We start from the raw sequence: 17,174 nt of genomic DNA, 5'->3' as shown, positions 1-17,174 counted from the left end.
AAAACATGCACCAGAACCTGTTTGCACCTGATGCCGGAACATTCTTACAGTGTGCCTGGACTGTCCCCATCTGAAAAAAACAAAACATCTGTTTTTAGAGAAGGTGTTGATAGGGGTCAGATCAAAAGTCTACTGTTAAACTGAAGTTGACCTTCCATGTGTTTTGGGGTAGTGGGGGATATTAAACAGACAACCTGGCAGTGATGGAAACCTTTTTTCTTTTCTTTTTTGTGTAGTCAAATTCGGGGCACGTGAAAAACATGCTTGGGCGAGCTCCGCTCTGAGCCCCACCCTCTTCCCCAAAAAGGCCCTGCCTTATCTCCTGTCCCATTTGGGTGCGGTAGCATGGCCTGCTCAGCGCAAGCGTGTGTGTGTGTGTGTGCGCACACTAGAATGTTATACGCTTATGAGTGAGTTGGGGAACGGGTGTCTCTATTCGTTCTGTGTGTGGGTGAGGGGAATTCTTTTCCACAGCTGTAGGGGAGCGCAGGCCCCGAGTGACGTCAGCCCCAGCGTGCGCCTCAGCTCCCCTCCTCTCTGCTCACGGAGAGAAAGAGGCCCGTTCAGGCCTGCCGACTGATGTCACCCAGGCCCTCTAGCACCAGCCTCTTGCATTCTGAAGCTCCCCTCTTCCCCCTGCCGTTCACTCCCCACTGCCGCCACTGGAGAACAGGCAGCATCTCTGACAGCCAACCGATTACGATTTACTGCCTTGTTTACTAGTGCATACCATTTGGTCGCAGCAAGTGTAGGGAGCTTCGGCTTTTTTATTTCCAAAGATCACTGCGCACATTCCTTTATGCATGGAAAAACATGCCAAGTACAGGCAGACTGTGGGTTGGTTGGAGCCTGCACAACTATTTGATTTTGTTAGAACCACATTCATCCTTATTTGAATCAGCAGGAACTGGTTGTTGGGTCATAGTGCTGTGTATTTGAACAGTGCTAGCCCTTCCTCATTTTTTCTTTTTTTGCATCCCTCTCTTCCCCATGTCCGCTCTTGTTGTGACTGGGTTTCTGTTCCTCATTTTGGGCACACATGTGCTGTTAATCATGGTGTGCGTGGCAGGGGCCGGGCCCACAGTTATTGAATAAAGAGGAAAATGTTCTGGCTGTTTGGGGCCTTGCAAACCAGCTGTGGGCGCGAGCCAGAGACCAGCCGAATGACCAGCTTTCTCTAATCTCCTGCAGGTTTCTGCTACCACAGTACTGCACCATTTCACACCAATATTTTAGACTTGTCTTGTACATGTTTTTGTTCTGTCGTTGCTGCTGCTTGCATTGAAACATGCCTTTCTCTAATTTGCCTGTATCTTTCTAATCCCACCAACAGTACTCCCAGAAAGAGGACAAGTATGAGGAGGAGATTAAGATCCTGACGGACAAACTTAAGGAGGTGAGGATACTCAAATCACTCCTTTCCCCAAATCCCCCACCCCACTTGCCTGTTTCGCCACCTGTGTCCAATTGTTCCACTAACGCCCCCTCTGCCCTTCATGCACAGGCTGAGACTCGTGCTGAGTTTGCTGAAAGATCAGTGGCCAAGCTGGAGAAGACCATTGATGATCTGGAAGGTAGGTTCCTCTCCGTCCCCTGAACCAGGTGTTTCCCCCTCGCTCTCATTCATTGTGATGTCACGACCTCTCCCCACCATCCATCTCTTACCTACCCCACCCCACTGTGCATTCCTTCCTGATCTTAATGCTTTGTACACCTGCAGACGAGCTCTATGCCCAGAAACTGAAGTACAAGGCTGTTAGCGAGGAGCTGGACCATGCTCTGAATGACATGACCTCCATGTAAATACCCCAGTGGAGTGTGATCTCTTGTGTGTAGTGCAGTGCTGAACATTGCAGTGTTTTGGTTGAATCTTGTGGTTTGAGATGGCCTAATTAATTTTGAGCCATGACTGAGTGTTTGTTTATAGTTTGAAAGAAAGTCAAAACCATCCCAGATCCTTTGCATGGTGTAGTATTGTCATTCTAATTCACCTGAAGTTGTGGGTTTGTTTGCATGCGTGTGTCCTAATTTCCTACTCCTATTTACATCACTACATGCCCTTTGAATGTTAATTAGAAGGGGAACACGTTTTATGGGGTCAGATTATCTGTTCTCCATATCTAGTGGGTTATCTTCATGCACACTTCTGCAAAAAAGAAAAGAAGTTGGTGGCAGGCTGTTGGCATGGCAACTCCATAACGTGTGCATAACACGAGCGCACTGGCCACAGATACGATCGCTGAGAGCCAACCAAACGTGTAACACGGGTCCACGTTCAGTGAAGGCTGTGTGCGTGTACACACCCACTCGGCCCCTCACGACAACTCATGAGGAGCCACTCTGCCTCCTTTTTTCCATGTGTGTGAAAATAGTGTTCACTGCACTCCCACACACCAATTTTTTTGTCTATCCTGGAGTATATCCATGGTGATTTGTATGGTTATGTGCTACTTTTCTATCTCCTGTGCAGTCTGGTAACCTGCATTACCTTTTAGGCTGAAAAATTACGCAGGTTGATTTGATGCGGAGGCATTTTTTCAAGGTGAAAAGTTCTCAGTTAACCTTATTGGCAACATCAACTGTCAATCTGGCAGCTTGTGCTGCATTTTATGTGCATCTGAAATGTCTCCCAGTCGGCATATTAATAAGCGCAGCAGGTTGATTTCATTTAGAAAAGGCATTTAGCAAGGATGCTACTTATTCAAGGAGGTCACTTATATTTCTACGTAATGTTAGGTCAATTGTTTAGAACCCATACCCCCATAGATGGTTTAATGTGGAAGAATGTATGGGAGTATTTCACTGAAAGCAGAAATTGATGATGTACCATGTATATTTTCAAGAAGCTAGCCTGAGGGGAAACCTCAATCAGAATTCATGCCTTTAAATGAAGACTAGAGGCATGTGCTGAGAACCACTGCAAGTTCTTGAAAAGCTCTCATAAGGTTGATTACCTGTGAAATTAAACAAATGTTTTTGTTTTTTCCTGTTGAAAAGACAGCTCCATGGGTTAAAGCAAATTGACTAGTCCATCATTAACCAGAAACTTATAACTGCATGTCAGGTTTTGGTTTTGTATGGATGTGCAAGCTAATAATGATTATAGTGATCCTATTATTATTTTCAATAGGATGTTAATGTTGATGCTAAGAGTTCTGCATCTCTATTTCTCTATTTCAGATAAATTGGCACTTAAGTGTTTGGAACCCTGTATGCGCTGTGGCTATGAAACTTCCATTTTGAACGGCCTGCACTTCTGCTGCAGTTTCTGTCCCTCTCTCGCTCTCTCTTTCCCTCTCGCTCATTATCTTGCCCTCAATTTCTCTCCCTCTGTTCTTGTCCTCGCTCCCTGTTTTTTTTTTTTCATTGTTTCTTTTTCGTTAGCGCCTCATTCTTGAACAAAATGTCTAGAGAGGAAGAATAATTCTCCACCGCCCCCTCATCACCATTGCTTATCACCTCACCTTCATGGAATCTCTTCAAACCACTTTCTCTCATCAGTCAGTCTCCATCTCCCTCTCCCTCCCTCTCTCTTGTTGATCAGCTACCTCTGCCACAGAGGTAGCCGGTTGGCGGAGTTTCTGGGTCACCGTCTTGTCATTGTCCCGTTTTAGTCTGTGCTGCCTGTGTCTCTGTGTTGTTGCTCTGCACTGCCCCCCCCACTCCATACGCTGTGTAACCACGACTGCCTCTCTGAATCATCTAATGAAGGGCACGGGAAAGAAGGCTTGGGCTGTGTCATTGTGTTCACTGTCTCATTTGTCTTCCTTTCTTCAAAAACATCTCATTCCACTTCACATTGTGTCAATTATTCACTCGCACTGTTCACTCTCCTTTGCTACATCCTGCTGTTCACAAGTTCATTCACCTGGGTACGCTGCACAAGTCCTAATCCAGCGAGTTTATCTGACTTCACCTTACAATTCACATGAACTGTCTGGAAACAAACAATCGGTCAGGGAAAAAAAGATCATGTTTCATTTGGTATGGTGTCCTTAAGGCTGCCTAGTAATGTATCTGTTAGTACTATTTTCACTATATTAAGTATGAGGACCAGCATTGCAACTCCTCATGTCTATGGCCCTGTGATCTCTGCAGAGATGACTTGAGTCATTCAAACTTCAGGTCCTCCTAAACCTCACCTTACATATAGCTATTTATGTTGCATGAAGAATTTGATCTCTTCTGCAATATTTAGTTGTCAAGGCTAGCGCTACATAGACAGAACCCATACATGATCCAAGACCTGTATGGGTGTTGAGGAAATTGTAGTGTGCATTCTGCCAGTAGTCTTCATAACTACCTATGCAAATTGACGGGTCCTCCTGAACTTGACCAGAATGAGGTGTTCGGAAGCGTGGGGCTCTTTCAGTTGATATGTCTGACGATTGACCAGAATATTATGAAACACAAGCATTCCAAGCACATAACATACATTCCTGTATTGGCCTACTTGTGTTGCGTGTGGTGTTCTTTCAGAGGCAGGGGAGTGCCTTACAGTTGGGCGTCATAAGTAGTCGACACTACTTTGACTGGAAGATGCATTCTACATACAGTGTTGCCATGGAGACTGCCAGACTGATTTCACATAACCTATAAGAGGATGGAGTATAAGAATCTATATAGGAGTTGTAGATTACCTTTTTTTTTTTTTTTTTAATCTCCACAGAAGTTTTCTCTTAGTGACATAATATTTAGAAAATGACTTCGGTTTAGCAAGTGAAGATTGCAAAATTCTAGAGGAAAGAACATTAAATTCGGGGTTGCTGATTGGTTGGTTGAAAGCTGTTGAGTCTTATTCCAGCCACTGTCAGATGTTGCCATATGCATACCTTTAACGAGGATAGGTAACTGAATTTTCAACAACCACTTATCTTGCCTACTCCTGCAATATGAAGGCTTTTCCTGCTGATCAGAATTTGAATGAATTTGATTTCGATCAGTGTCCCTGCTTTGACGATCATCTGCAAGTGCTTGCGTGATTACTTGTACAACTGTTAGCAATGCAAGTAACTTGCATATTAAGGGCCAATGGTTTACAATACTCTCAGTTAAGTAGAAAGCAGCAGATATGAGTCCTCATTTACCAACTCATCATAAAGAAATTGTTATTAAAACCTGCAAAGATTCACACGCAACAAATAGGTTATTTTTTGGGATTTGTACTTGGGTAAGAATAGAATCTATACACACTTGAACACTCGTGTATATAAGGGACAATGTATTGTCTGCCGGACCTTATCGGAAAATAAATCCCGACAGGGCAAACAGGACCCCAAAGCGATTTTCCGATAATGATCGGCAGACAGTACATTATCCCCCTTATTATACGGCTACTTGCCAAAATGGCCATTTGGTGGCTTCTACAGGGAAAACAAAGTGTTTGCCACACATTGAACTTGAAAGTTTCAGGTGTTACGTGACTTATTCCTTGCTGACTTTCACTTTCAATGGAGTTGCATTGCGATAAGCGAACCAACTACTGGTGGAATGGTGTGAAAGGCGTGAATCAGAAGCACAAAACCTTTTGACATTGACAGCGGCCATTATATGTTTTGCAGCAGTCATTATACAGATTTAACAGAAGACCTCCAAACGTTGGGAAGGCCAATTCGTGTAAATGGAATTTTCTGTAGCAGCCATATTAACGTTTTTCATGTGACGTATTCTAGGTTCTATAGCTTTGTTTACATCCAGCTGGTAGGCAAGGGACAAGTTGAACCCATTGAACATCGTTGTCTGCAGCTGCCTCTCAGTAGGCTACATCTCTGTATTTCAGCAATGTCAACATTTCAGGCATCAATAAAGGTGATGATGAAACGTTATCCCATTGTTCAATATTTGCTAGCCTGTCACAGGAACGTTATTTCGCTAAAATCGCCCTGATTTGGTGCATTGATCTGTATCGATAACGTTATGTGAGAACCTGCATGTAGCCTATGGTAGCCTAACTTTTTTTTCTCTGTTCAAAACTCTTTACACGAAGACGATAGACTTTCTTAGAAGCTGTGAAATTTGGCCAGAAAGGAACATGTCTTCCCTCCTGAAATTTGACACAAAATCAAACAATATTTGATAATTTAACTTGAACTGAACAGCGACAGGTTTTGGTAGGCAGTAGACTCAGCAGACGTTAAAACGGTAGCCTACATAGCCATGCAGCGTCAGTCAGCATCATGTAACATTATGTTGTTAAAGTCATGAATCCTGTAACATATTATAACATAACAGCGATAAAAGATAATAAAGGTAAAGAGAATTCATAAACTGCTTATTTCTTACATGACTGAAGCAGTAGCCTAGGTTCAACAGTGGTGTTTGAGGTTGCTGTGTTAAGTTTTGTGTGATCGCTAAACATAGGATCAAATCAGTTTATTTTGACAGACGGGAGTTAGCCTAACTGACCTGTAGGCTATAGCAGATAAGCCTATTCTGTTTTCATTTATTAGCATTTGTTGTGATTATAATCAAATGACACTCATGATGACGTGAAATAGGATAGGTGATTGATGTCCACAAGCATGAATTTCAGGAGACAAATTAGAACAAACTGTAAAAAAAAAAATCTTGCCATGTTTAAAATGCTGCACTTTTTCCCCTTCATAGCCTATCTCTGGCAATTCATTTTTGGATGACTGTAGATAGTTGTATTTTAGCCTACGTCTTCGTAGACGGTAGGTTACACCATTAGGCCATCTTGAGAATAAAAGACTTCACAGCTGCTAATGATCATCCTCCACAACCACGAGGATAGGTAGGCTAAACGTTCGTTCGTCGCCTTTTTGCTTCTTATTGTAAAACCAACTGTTGGGGCATACACAAGTGGTCGGCATCCCGGTCAAAATTTGATAACATAGGCTACACATAGTTACAAATCTATGCAACCCGACTGTTGTAGGCTTGCCTACCATTCTTGCCTACCACTCTAGTTGTAAACAAACGGTCACATGACATTATGACGTAGGTGCAAAACCTTAATAAGTAAGGGATAATGGACGACACGGTGGTCTGTTCACAGGAGTTAATGCACGGTCGAGGTTGTAAAACGGCCCCGACGTGAAGCGGAGGGCCGTTTAAACCTCATAAGTGCATAACTCCTGTGAACAGACCACCGTGGAATCCATTATCCCGCTTATTCCGCTGTTGCCACTTGCGTTGTGCTCATTTCCCGTTAGAATTGAAACGTTTTAATCGTTAAAACTTGTCTTGTTTTGTAGAACTACTTTCTTTCAACACATCAACTAATTTCTCAACTTGCAGGACAAACTGCCGTTACTAGTTCTAAATGAATGGTTACTACGGCCAAAGGCCAGTCGTTAGTTCTATCTCTCCCGTTGTCAAGCAGGTGTATCCCAAGATTCCGATGAGCTTTAGCTTTGAAACATCGCTATTTTACTTAGTCTGCTGTCATCCATCTAGCTAAAAGCCACCTCCGTCAAATGCTACAATGTTGCCATGTTCTGAACGTCTGCATTTTACAGCTCGGATGCAACGTGACGGTTCATTTATACTTCACAATGAGTTTGGCGAATTAATATACAAGTGTGATACGGCCAAAAAAATGTATCTTCATAGGTGTGAAAATAACATATGGTTAATGGTCGTTCTAAATTACGTAGGACAATGGGAAATTCAACCAAGCAGTGGAATAAGCGCATTTGAGTGCTGACATGTTTTATGTTATAAGATGTAAATGACAACAGTATTTTAATCATGATTTTTCAAGTGATTACGAATATTGTTAAATTGAACACCAACATTTTGGTCACACTTCAAATTATAGCTTTTCTTTTCTCACTTCCTGCACCAGTGCCTCCCCTTCAGATGTGGGGAGGTTTTTACCTATGATATTTATGAGCAACTGGCTTGCTTTCAACTTGCCGTGCCAATGGGATAAGAAAAGTTGTGAATGAGTCGGTGGTTTGAGGTGTGTGTGTGTGTGTGTGTGTTTGTGGTTCTTGGGTTTTAGACAGTTGTATTTAGTGTCCTGGTATTTGTATGGCACATAGCCCATTCATGGTTGTCTGTCTATTTTCAGACAAGAATTTTGATTGGCGGTTGTTTACTGCAAGAAACCACTAGCAAGGTTTCTGCAAGGGAAATCAGTCATTGGAATCTTATTATGTAAATTAGATTGACCACATTAAGGTTGCTTTAACTCTTTAACCCTTTATTGGATTCCTTCTTGGAAGCATATAAGGCCAGCATAAAGTCTGGTTGCTTTGCACAGATCAACACAATGTTTTCATACAGCATAGATTCATTTCTACTTAAGTCATGAACCACAAACTTACCAAAGTACATTGATGGATTCTTATCCATGCCTTCTAAATGTACTATCCATGGATTTGTAGAACAGCTCATAGCGACTGTCAATGATTAAGGCCCTTGAGAACTCGAGGCAGCCTGGACAATGTAGCAGAGTTGGTCATAAATTCCTTTGTCCTAAATGCCATTGTGGCCTGCAGGCCTGAATGAATGCACAACCCTCTCTCTGGAGACCCACCCCCATGCAGACTGTAGTGGCAGCTTTCATGTGATTGTTATTTGTTAAAGGGAAACTCTGGTCTAACAACAGTCTGGGGTGTATTGTTGGATGATGACGAGAGAGAAACCATGTTAATCAGTGCAATTTTCAGTAAGACCGGAATATACATTTACAACTAAATGGCATATAGCAAACATTTGTGGGCCCTTCACAACGTCAAAGTAAATCACTCTTTTAAGCCATTCGCTCCGTCTCAATTGGCGTACTTCCGTCAGAACACTTTAATGCAATGCACTGTGTGCTTACTCGCGTAGTGTATTTCAACAGGATGGTGTCCTCTGAAATCCAACATCAGCTCCTTGCACTTAATGGAAATGATGATCGCAACATGTAAATATAATGTTACTTGTGTCCTCTAGTCTATTTGACAGTGATATGGTTGTATGAGGTCAATACATGAACATTTTAACTTGCTTGTACATCAAAGTAAAGTGTGTGTTCTGCTGCTGCTGCTCCAGCTCCAGCTTCCTCAACCACGATTATCACAAGTTTAAAAATGCTCCCTCTCCTTTTGCTATGTGGCCCAGATGCTGTCCATTGAGGGCAAAAAGTGCCCATCGTTCCACAAGTTTTTGACCGCGCACCATCTGGATACTTGGTCTCATCGTTGAAATTATCAGTGTGAATGCACTCAAATTAGGTGTTTTCATACAGAAGTATATCATTTGAGATGCAGTGATTTAACTAGGCTCAAAATATCATTACACTTCTGTGATGCTGTGGAGAAGGTCCCCAATGAATCTCTGAAGTTCACCTACAAAAAGGATCCAAAGCTGCCATGTTTGCCCATACCCGAGTCTACTTATATGGGCAAAGATGGTACCCAAATGTGCTTATGTGGACAAAGATGGCAGCTTTTGGTTCCTTTTTGTTGGCCAACTTCACAGGTCTGTTTATTTTAACTTTAAGTGTAAAAAAAGGTATTATAAAGACTGTTTATGCAGTCAGTGCATTACCCTTTTGAGCCTAGCTAATGACTTGAGTGATTTACTTTGACCTAGCGATACGGATGCGTGGTATTCTCAGTACGACAATCACTATGGGCAGATAACCACATAAGAACTGTTATCAGCATCTGCAAATGGGATATCCCTGGCAGATAAAATCAGCAAGACTACGTCTGCACAAACTATAAAGATTTTAGGGGAAGCAAGGAAATGTGCCTGCAGGTCATCACAATGAGTGTAAATGGTTAATTCTACTACAGGAGAGGACAGATCCTTAAAGCAACACCATGGAAGAATTGATATTTATGCCCCTTGGTGTCAATATTCAACGTCATTTAGTGTGGTACCTAGTTCACCAAAAACTAAGGCCCCGTTTAGACGACAACGAAGATGATTCAACCGGTGATGTTTTTCTGCATTTGACCCTGTCATTTAGACGTAGGTTTTATCCCCCCGCAAACAGAGTTTTTAAAACTCCGGGTTGATCGCTTTTTTTGGGAAAACTCCGTTTGTTCGTTTGCGTCTAAAGAGGTACAAACGAGATGTATGTGACGAGGCAGAGATTTTTAGTCAGTTCAAAAGAGGAAGTGATTCGTTGCTGTTGGTATTTTCGGGATTCTGATTGGCTAACATGGGATTGAGCTTCTCCTTACACTGCCACGTACAGGTTTGGCATGCTCTTGAAGGCATATATACCCGGGTTAGTGTAAAGGAAAACTTTTCTGAAAACTGACAGGTGTGCACAATGTTGTTTTTGAAAACAGAGAGGGTGAGATGTCCGGCCGGTGAAATAGCTGGCCATGTGTAAACGTAGCATAAAAAGGTAATGCCTACCTGATCAGTGGGGTATACTACGAAGCACGAGGCTTGACAAAGCCTTGACTCAGGGGTATACGTTAAGTGATACTACGATAGCAGTTATGTGATATATTTGTCAAACTAGGCTTTCCGCTCAGATCTGTGCGCGTTCTCGGTGTTGATGACTTTGGCAAAATCGTGTAACGTGGAGATGCACAAGACCGCCTGTATTTAAAAACAATTACTTCCGCATTCATGAGCGATAGCTTTATCTACACTGCGGTCATTTTTTGTGTCTAACCTAGAACATCAAATAAATCAATTGCCATCAGTTGTTGTATGGTATGCACGTCCATAGTGGGATATTTGCACGCACAGCACTATTAAACACTACTAAAGCGCATTCGAGATCCAAAATGTTAGTAGAGGCGGAGCTCCACCTGTAAGATATATGACCGAATCCTACACGTGAGAGAACTTCATTTTTAAGACAATTGATTGGTCAGTGTGCGGTAGATTACACGATTTGAGCTATAACTTAGCACATAACCACCTCCCGACCAGGTTTGGTTGACAGCATAAGATGCCATGGTGATATAGCGACACTAAAACAAATCCACTTTCGTGTCACAGCATACCCTAGCTTTGAGGGCAACATACCTCGCTAACCCACTAATCGAGATTCGTAGTACACCCCACTGGTCATTGTACCCGATCAACAACATTACATAGTGTGATATTAAGCGTTTCGGGCACACATTGGCAATGAGAGATTTTAATAGTAATTGTAGCATCTAATTTAATTTGAACCTGATATTTTAATGAAACAGAACTGTTTTGTTGCTTTAAAGGAAATACAAGTGTGTTTCTATTGGCATCAGCAATGGGCCAAAATGAGTTTGAAAATGTCAGCACATGCAATATTGTGCATCTCTATGTTGCTCTATGTGCTATTTAGTTGTAAATACATATTCCTGTCTCACTCAAACCTCCATCAGTTAATGGGCTCGATGTGAATTACAGGATGACCAGGCTTGTCTCTTGATACAAAGTGGGATTTTTTGATTGTTTATTTGTTTATCATGCTATTATTATTATTATTATTATTATTATTATTATTATTATTATCTGTTGATTTGAAAATTAAATGCAGCAGCTTTAAACATACCTGGTATAGTATCTGACCACTGGAGTGCAACATGGAGTAAAAGTGGCTTCCATGTTTAGAATGTGTGTTTTTTTTTTTTTTTTTTTTTTTTCTTCATACTTTTTCTGGGGGAGGTATTTTTCAACTTCCCCTGAGCTTAAATCCTTGTGATTGGTTAGTTTGTGGCAGAGTTATGTTTTTTACTGGGATACATTGATATTTTTTTTGTGTGGGTGCTCTATTCTGACAAGTTTTTTTATTTTTGTTTCTTTTCCTTTCTATTTTGTGTTCCTTTGAAATGGAAATAATGTCTTATCTGTGTCCTGACTTTTTTTTATTTTTATTTTTTTAGAGCGGCTGGCCACTGCCAAAGAGGAGAATGTCAAGATCCATGCCACCCTGGATCAGACCCTGCAGGACCTAAACAGCTGCTAAGCCCCTTGGTGCCGCCACTGGAGCCTCTGACCCTTGGTGCCGCCACTGGAGCTTATGACCTTTGCCCTTCTCTCTACAACTCCCTTCTCCCCTCCCTCTATCTCTCTCTGTCCTGGGTGACTTGCGTTAGAGTTTGCAAGAACCGGCTGGTATCGTATTTTGGTGGCAGTAGCACTTGCTCTGGCCCTTCACCTGGGCCCACATGTTTTTGTGTTCTAAGATCTCGATACAGTCCTCAGGCATGTGAAGTTTTCTTTTGCTTTGTGTTGCCTCTAGCTTTATATTTATGTGTGCGCTTGCATATTAATATACCCATCTTCTCCCCTTTCCAAAAAGGGCAATATATTCGTATGTCTTGAAGCACCAGTGTCTTAAACATCTGTCACAACAGTGAGATTTCTGAGTTTGATACATTCCAGCCGAAGCGTGCAATTTGCATTCTATCAGGATTATGGTGTTACACAGTGGATCATCTCTCATATTGCCAGAGCCACGGCTTCATTTTTTTTTTTTTTTTTTTCCTAGTCTTAGATTGCGTTTGGAGGGTTTTTCTGCGTCTGAGCCTAAAATTGGAACAGAGAGCGAGTCCTTTGGGAAGGGAGACTTGCAGAGCAGGCAGCGAGGAGTGAACTGAAAGTGAGCGACCCATTTCTCTTATCTGGTCTCCACACAGGCTATTCAGCGGGACCTTTTGGGATCTTGGAACACAACCCATATTGTCCCCCACCCCTATTCCACTTTATCATCTCATTACGCAACCTGTCGTTGACTTTCCTTTTGCTTTAAGTTCCTGCACCTGTTGTCCTTTAAAAAAAAAAAAGAAAAAAAAGATAAACATTTAATGTACCCCTACTTAAAGGAGCACCATTTTATTACCAATATTTTCTTAACTGTGCCAATTACAATGGGACCATAATTGTATTACTTTAGTTAAATGTTGTGTTTAAATAGAACTGGAGGTGGTATATATCATTTCTTGTATAAGGGAGAAGTCTTATTTGGGTTTAAACTTTTGTTAAGTATTGGGCAATGTCCCACCAAGGGTCACTTATGCAGCGTCTAAGCCGCATCGAACGGTTTCATCATAGTCTCCAAACTGCTTGGAAGATCAGGATAATGTGCATGGTTCCATTGTAGTCTTAATTTTTGGAAAATATATATCATTATATCTGGCGAGGTCAAGGAGTGGTAAATTGCAGTGTTCCGTTTACCAGCCTTCAGCATCCGCTGTATTGGTTCAGTTGTTAAATGTTTTTTTTGTTTTTGTTTTTTTTGGGTGAAATAACTTGAGGGTGGGAGATAAGAAGGGGTGATCAGCAAATCCCATTCCACTGCCAAAATGGAAGCCGTGATGCCACCTTGGTGGGAACGGGAAGATGAACAAACTTAGAGGGCGACCTAAACATCTCATGATGCCACTCTTGTTTTTTGTGTGTGTCTTTGCAAGTCAACAGAACTGCAAACCTTTAAGATGAATTAAATGAGAAATAAATAAACTTTATCAGCAATGTTTTAACTGGAACTTATCCTGGGGTTTCAAGATGTAAACATTTTGTTATCAACGGTATTTCATTGTAACAATCATGACTCAAAACATGGACACAAGATTTTTCTTTTTTTTTTTTTAAATAAAGGACCATGATTGAATTTGACTAGTAGTCTTGTCCTCTTGTGTTAAGGTGTCTTGAGGCTTCAAGTTTGGACTGCTGTGACGTCATAGAAACATTAACATACTGACATGACAAAGCCGGTCTGATGTCACCTTAACCCATTTTGCTCAAAGTTAACTGCTGCTCCTGTTCTGTAGAATAGTACAAGTGGCTCTTTGTCCTTGTAATGGATTATACAAGGTCCTTCTGTGTGATAACCTTAACCTGATATCGCAAATAGATCCCACATGAAAGGCCCAGAGCTGGTGGTTGAGTGGACACCTAGTGGACTCTTCTGTAATTACAGGTACGCTATGGTGCAATGGTGGACTGAAGTAGCAGCAGGTTGTCAAGAGAGGATGCTATAATTGGGGCTTTGAAGTCCTGGTTGTAGTTTTATTTGGACCACACATCCCTCTCTCCAACTGTAGTTGCATCAGTCACTAATAAATTAGCAGCATGGAATTGTAACTTCCCTTATTTACAGCAAAAGCAGTTTAAGACGGTCATGGAGACAGTGGATTGCCTATCTTGCTGCGATAAATGGGGGCAAAGTTGTACTATGCACATTAAGCTTTAAGTAAATCAAGATTAAAAGACATTTCACTGCATTTTCTATTGGTACAAATACACTTTTTCGGGGGTATTTACAATGTTAGACCGTTAACAAAATGGTAAAACTCAAGAATTTGTGGTTAACTGTTAATACTTTGTTGTCCATTATTGTGTGCAGATTTTTCCTTCGCCAGCACAAACAGTTCTTTCAGCTGTTCTTCCAAAAGTACAGCATCTCCATTATTGTTAATTATCCAGTCAAACTGCACTCCCTGATCGAGACCACATTCTGACTCTGCGTCATCAATACCTGTGGAAAGAAAATGGATAATTGTGGGGGGGTCAGTGCTGTTGCTAAACAAAAAAACAAATTACATTCACATTGGTGCTGGCAGCTGGCATTTTTATCCATATTGACTTAAAAATGGACTGACATTAGTAAGGGCTTATTCAGATCGCAAGCATGTCCGCTGTGTGTCAGCTGCATTACCTGTCCATTTTCATTTCTGTGCCCATGTTAACAGGTTAGAGCGTGCGCACAGCCTGTGTGATACGCACGTCTCAGGCGCGGCTCAAGCCACGTTGTAAACATGTGCATGCTAGAAATAGGACTGGCACCTAATACATCACATTAGTCTGTTAAATGACAATGCATCACCCATCCACTCACACATTCATACACCGATGGCAGAGGCTGCCATGCAAGGTGCCAACAAGTACATCCAGAGCAGTCTGTGAGTTCAGTGTCTTGCTCAAGGACACCTTGGGGCAGTCGTGGCCTACTGGTTAGCGCCAACCAGTAGGCACGGCTGAAGTGCCCTTGAGCAAGGCACCTAAACCTTCACTGCTCCCCGAGCGCCGCTGTTGTTGCAGGCAGCTCACTGCGCCGGGATCAGTGTGTGATTCACCTCACTGTGTGTTCACTGTGTGCTGAGTGTGTTTCACTAATTCACGGATTGGGATAAATGCAGAGACCAAATTTCCCTCACGGGATCAAAAGAGTATATATACCTCAACAGGGTCAGGAGAGGTGGGGCTCAAACCAGCAACCTTCCAATTACTGAAAGACTCCTCTACCGCCTGAACCACCACCGCTCCCTTTAGATACAATATAAGAAAAAATATCCATTGATATCTCAAATGCACTTGGTTGGGATTAGATCACCTGGAGTGAACTTCCATCCTCTCTGTAATCTGATCTGCTCCGAGGCCTCTACGCGCACACAGCAACACTGCTGAGGAAACTCCCTCCAGAACCACTGCAGGTCCGACATGCGCCGAGCATCACTGATGATCTGGAGAGCGGAGCAGACAGGTGTGATTAAGGTAGACTCTTCAAGTATCTCTTGAATGTTTTTTCTTTTCTAAAGTATTGTCTTAACACAACAACATAAAGAGGTTTCACATTACTCTCTTAATCCCACTGTTACTGAAGTTTTACAGCAACTTTCAGCTACAATAAACCAACCTTAAAGCCCCTTCTAATAACAAAACAAGGCCTCATTATATAATTTATGTTGTTTTATTAGTAGTGCAGTATTGAGGTTCACAAAGACTGAACATAAGTAGAGAACATTTTTGCCAACAACAAAAATGAGATCATACTGTACATGTAGGGATGACGGAAAAGACAAAATCATCTTCCTCGTTTTACCCAAACTGGCTGTTTTGCCTCTCTGATGGCCAGCCGGCAGAAGAACCCAGGATCCTGCTCCCTCATCCTCTCTCCCCACTGGATCATGTCGGCTCTGTATCGCTCCTTATACTGGCCCGCTCCCAGCAACTTACTGAAGTCAAGACCATGCTCCTAATACACGAACAATCAAAAGAGTGGCTCAAATAGCTAAAATTACATGACTCAGGAATCTCCAGGAACTACTACTTTTCTAACCATAGAGCACTATCTTCGTGTACTTGATCTAATTCCTAGTGTGTTTTTTAGAACATACTCTGACTGACAATCTGTGCTATATGCCCATTTACATACAATGTCCTACTTCCCAATCTCCACATTCATAATGGGTCATTTTCATTTCACATTGAAAGGGTCAGTTATGAAAACATTTCAAACATAAAATAAGACTACAATACTTGAACCAACAGCAGAATCATGGCCACCCCTTAATTCACATAAACATTGTTCAATGATGAAACTAGTAATTTGGCTTGTATTAGGTGATCTTTTAACTCACCTTTGCATACTGTTCTTTCAGGGGCCCAGACAGACGCAGGATGCAGCATGTATCATCTCCCAGCCTGTTTTAAAGGAAATTAAGTTAAACGTAGCTTTGAAATAACTTGTGTAGTTCTCAAAACGCTTAAGCCAACAACCGTTGATTTCTGAAACTTCAACTGCTGTGAATGAATGTCTGTCGTTACCTAGTTTCAAATATAGTGCATTTGTACTTTACATTTCTTCAACATACGTTTGAAACAATTTGAGACATTACATTATCTTACTGTTCTGGCAGAATAAAGCTATGGTTAACGTTAGTCCAGAAAAATGTCATTTGAGCTGACAGGTTGACAAGATCAAGCACTGTAAAGGCTAGGGGACAAATAAGAACTGAACTCACCTTTTATGAATTAAGTCGGTTACATAATCCTTCCCTGATTTGCGTTTACCACTAAATATCAGTATTATTGGGGGGTTTGTAGTGGACATCACTACTTGCTTGGTAGTCAGAGTTCGTTGCACTATTTTTCCGCATGTTCACTGACATAGCCTACGATGAATGACACCACTGTCATGTTTACCTTAAATTATGAAAAGACCGCGCAAAACAAAATATGTAAAACTACGCACTTTTTAAAGTAAGGGATTCATTTACATCACTATCTGTTCTAACACTGATAGAATATTTAATTCAGCATAACATTTTCGCAGCAGATGATTATATAAATGTATGAAACTCCCGGATAATCGTTGAATATTATCTTGAGTTCCTTGCATATGTGTTTTTACGGTATCATCGCCTGAGCGTCGGACCACGGCGTGCGTGATCATAGATTGATGAAACGGGGGTGGTTGATAGTGTGCTAAAAAATCAACGTTGCTGCAATCACATATAAACCAGGATCAAGTAATTCTTTAG

At 41.7% G+C, this 17,174-nt stretch overlaps 2 protein-coding genes across 14 annotated transcripts in view; one reads left to right on the top strand and one right to left on the bottom strand.

Annotated features, from left to right (window-relative positions):
• Positions 1-13,527, top strand: part of LOC121719972 (tropomyosin alpha-3 chain-like) — a 28,572-nt gene extending 15,045 nt beyond the window's left edge. For 5 of the 13 annotated variants that reach the window (XM_042105778.1, XM_042105779.1, XM_042105782.1 and 2 more), the window contains exons 7-10: positions 1,334-1,396; positions 1,505-1,574; positions 1,721-1,799; positions 11,793-13,527. In XM_042105778.1, coding sequence (XP_041961712.1) covers positions 1,334-1,396; positions 1,505-1,574; positions 1,721-1,799; positions 11,793-12,234 — 654 coding nt within the window. In that variant the 3' untranslated portion in view covers positions 12,235-13,527. Of the gene's footprint in view, positions 1-1,333; positions 1,397-1,504; positions 1,575-1,720; positions 1,804-3,180; positions 3,726-11,792 lie in introns of those variants that run through there. The other 8 variants (XM_042105784.1, XM_042105783.1, XM_042105788.1 and 5 more) reach the window with 3 other exon arrangements.
• pmvk (phosphomevalonate kinase) lies at positions 13,122-16,817 on the bottom strand. The gene is made up of 5 exons (XM_042105825.1): positions 16,656-16,817; positions 16,272-16,335; positions 15,734-15,886; positions 15,245-15,374; positions 13,122-14,389 (listed from the first exon to the last, which is right to left on the bottom strand). Exons 1-5 carry the CDS (start codon positions 16,742-16,744, stop codon positions 14,220-14,222), a joined length of 606 nt encoding a protein of 201 aa, XP_041961759.1. The 5' UTR covers positions 16,745-16,817; the 3' UTR covers positions 13,122-14,219.
• Between the last annotated feature and the right edge of the window lie 357 nt (positions 16,818-17,174).

Source organism: Alosa sapidissima, chromosome 10 (genome assembly GCF_018492685.1).
Source record: "Alosa sapidissima isolate fAloSap1 chromosome 10, fAloSap1.pri, whole genome shotgun sequence".
Taxonomy (NCBI): domain Eukaryota; kingdom Metazoa; phylum Chordata; class Actinopteri; order Clupeiformes; family Clupeidae; genus Alosa; species Alosa sapidissima.
The sequence above is the reverse complement of the archived record's forward strand: the minus strand, read 5'-3'. Positions and strand labels throughout refer to the sequence as shown.

What these genes read in the sequence shown, in the direction of transcription:
- pmvk (XM_042105825.1), bottom strand. Translation starts at nt 16,744, where the DNA reads ATGTCCACTACAAACCCCCCAATAATACTGATATTTAGTGGTAAACGC. An exon ending in AGGCAAAACAGCCAGTTTGG is followed by an intron (nt 15,375 to 15,733) that starts GTAAAACGAGGA and finishes TCCGCTCTCCAG; the next exon opens with ATCATCAGTGATGCTCGGCG. An exon ending in AGGATGGAAGTTCACTCCAG is followed by an intron (nt 14,390 to 15,244) that starts GTGATCTAATCC and finishes TTCTTTCCACAG; the next exon opens with GTATTGATGACGCAGAGTCA.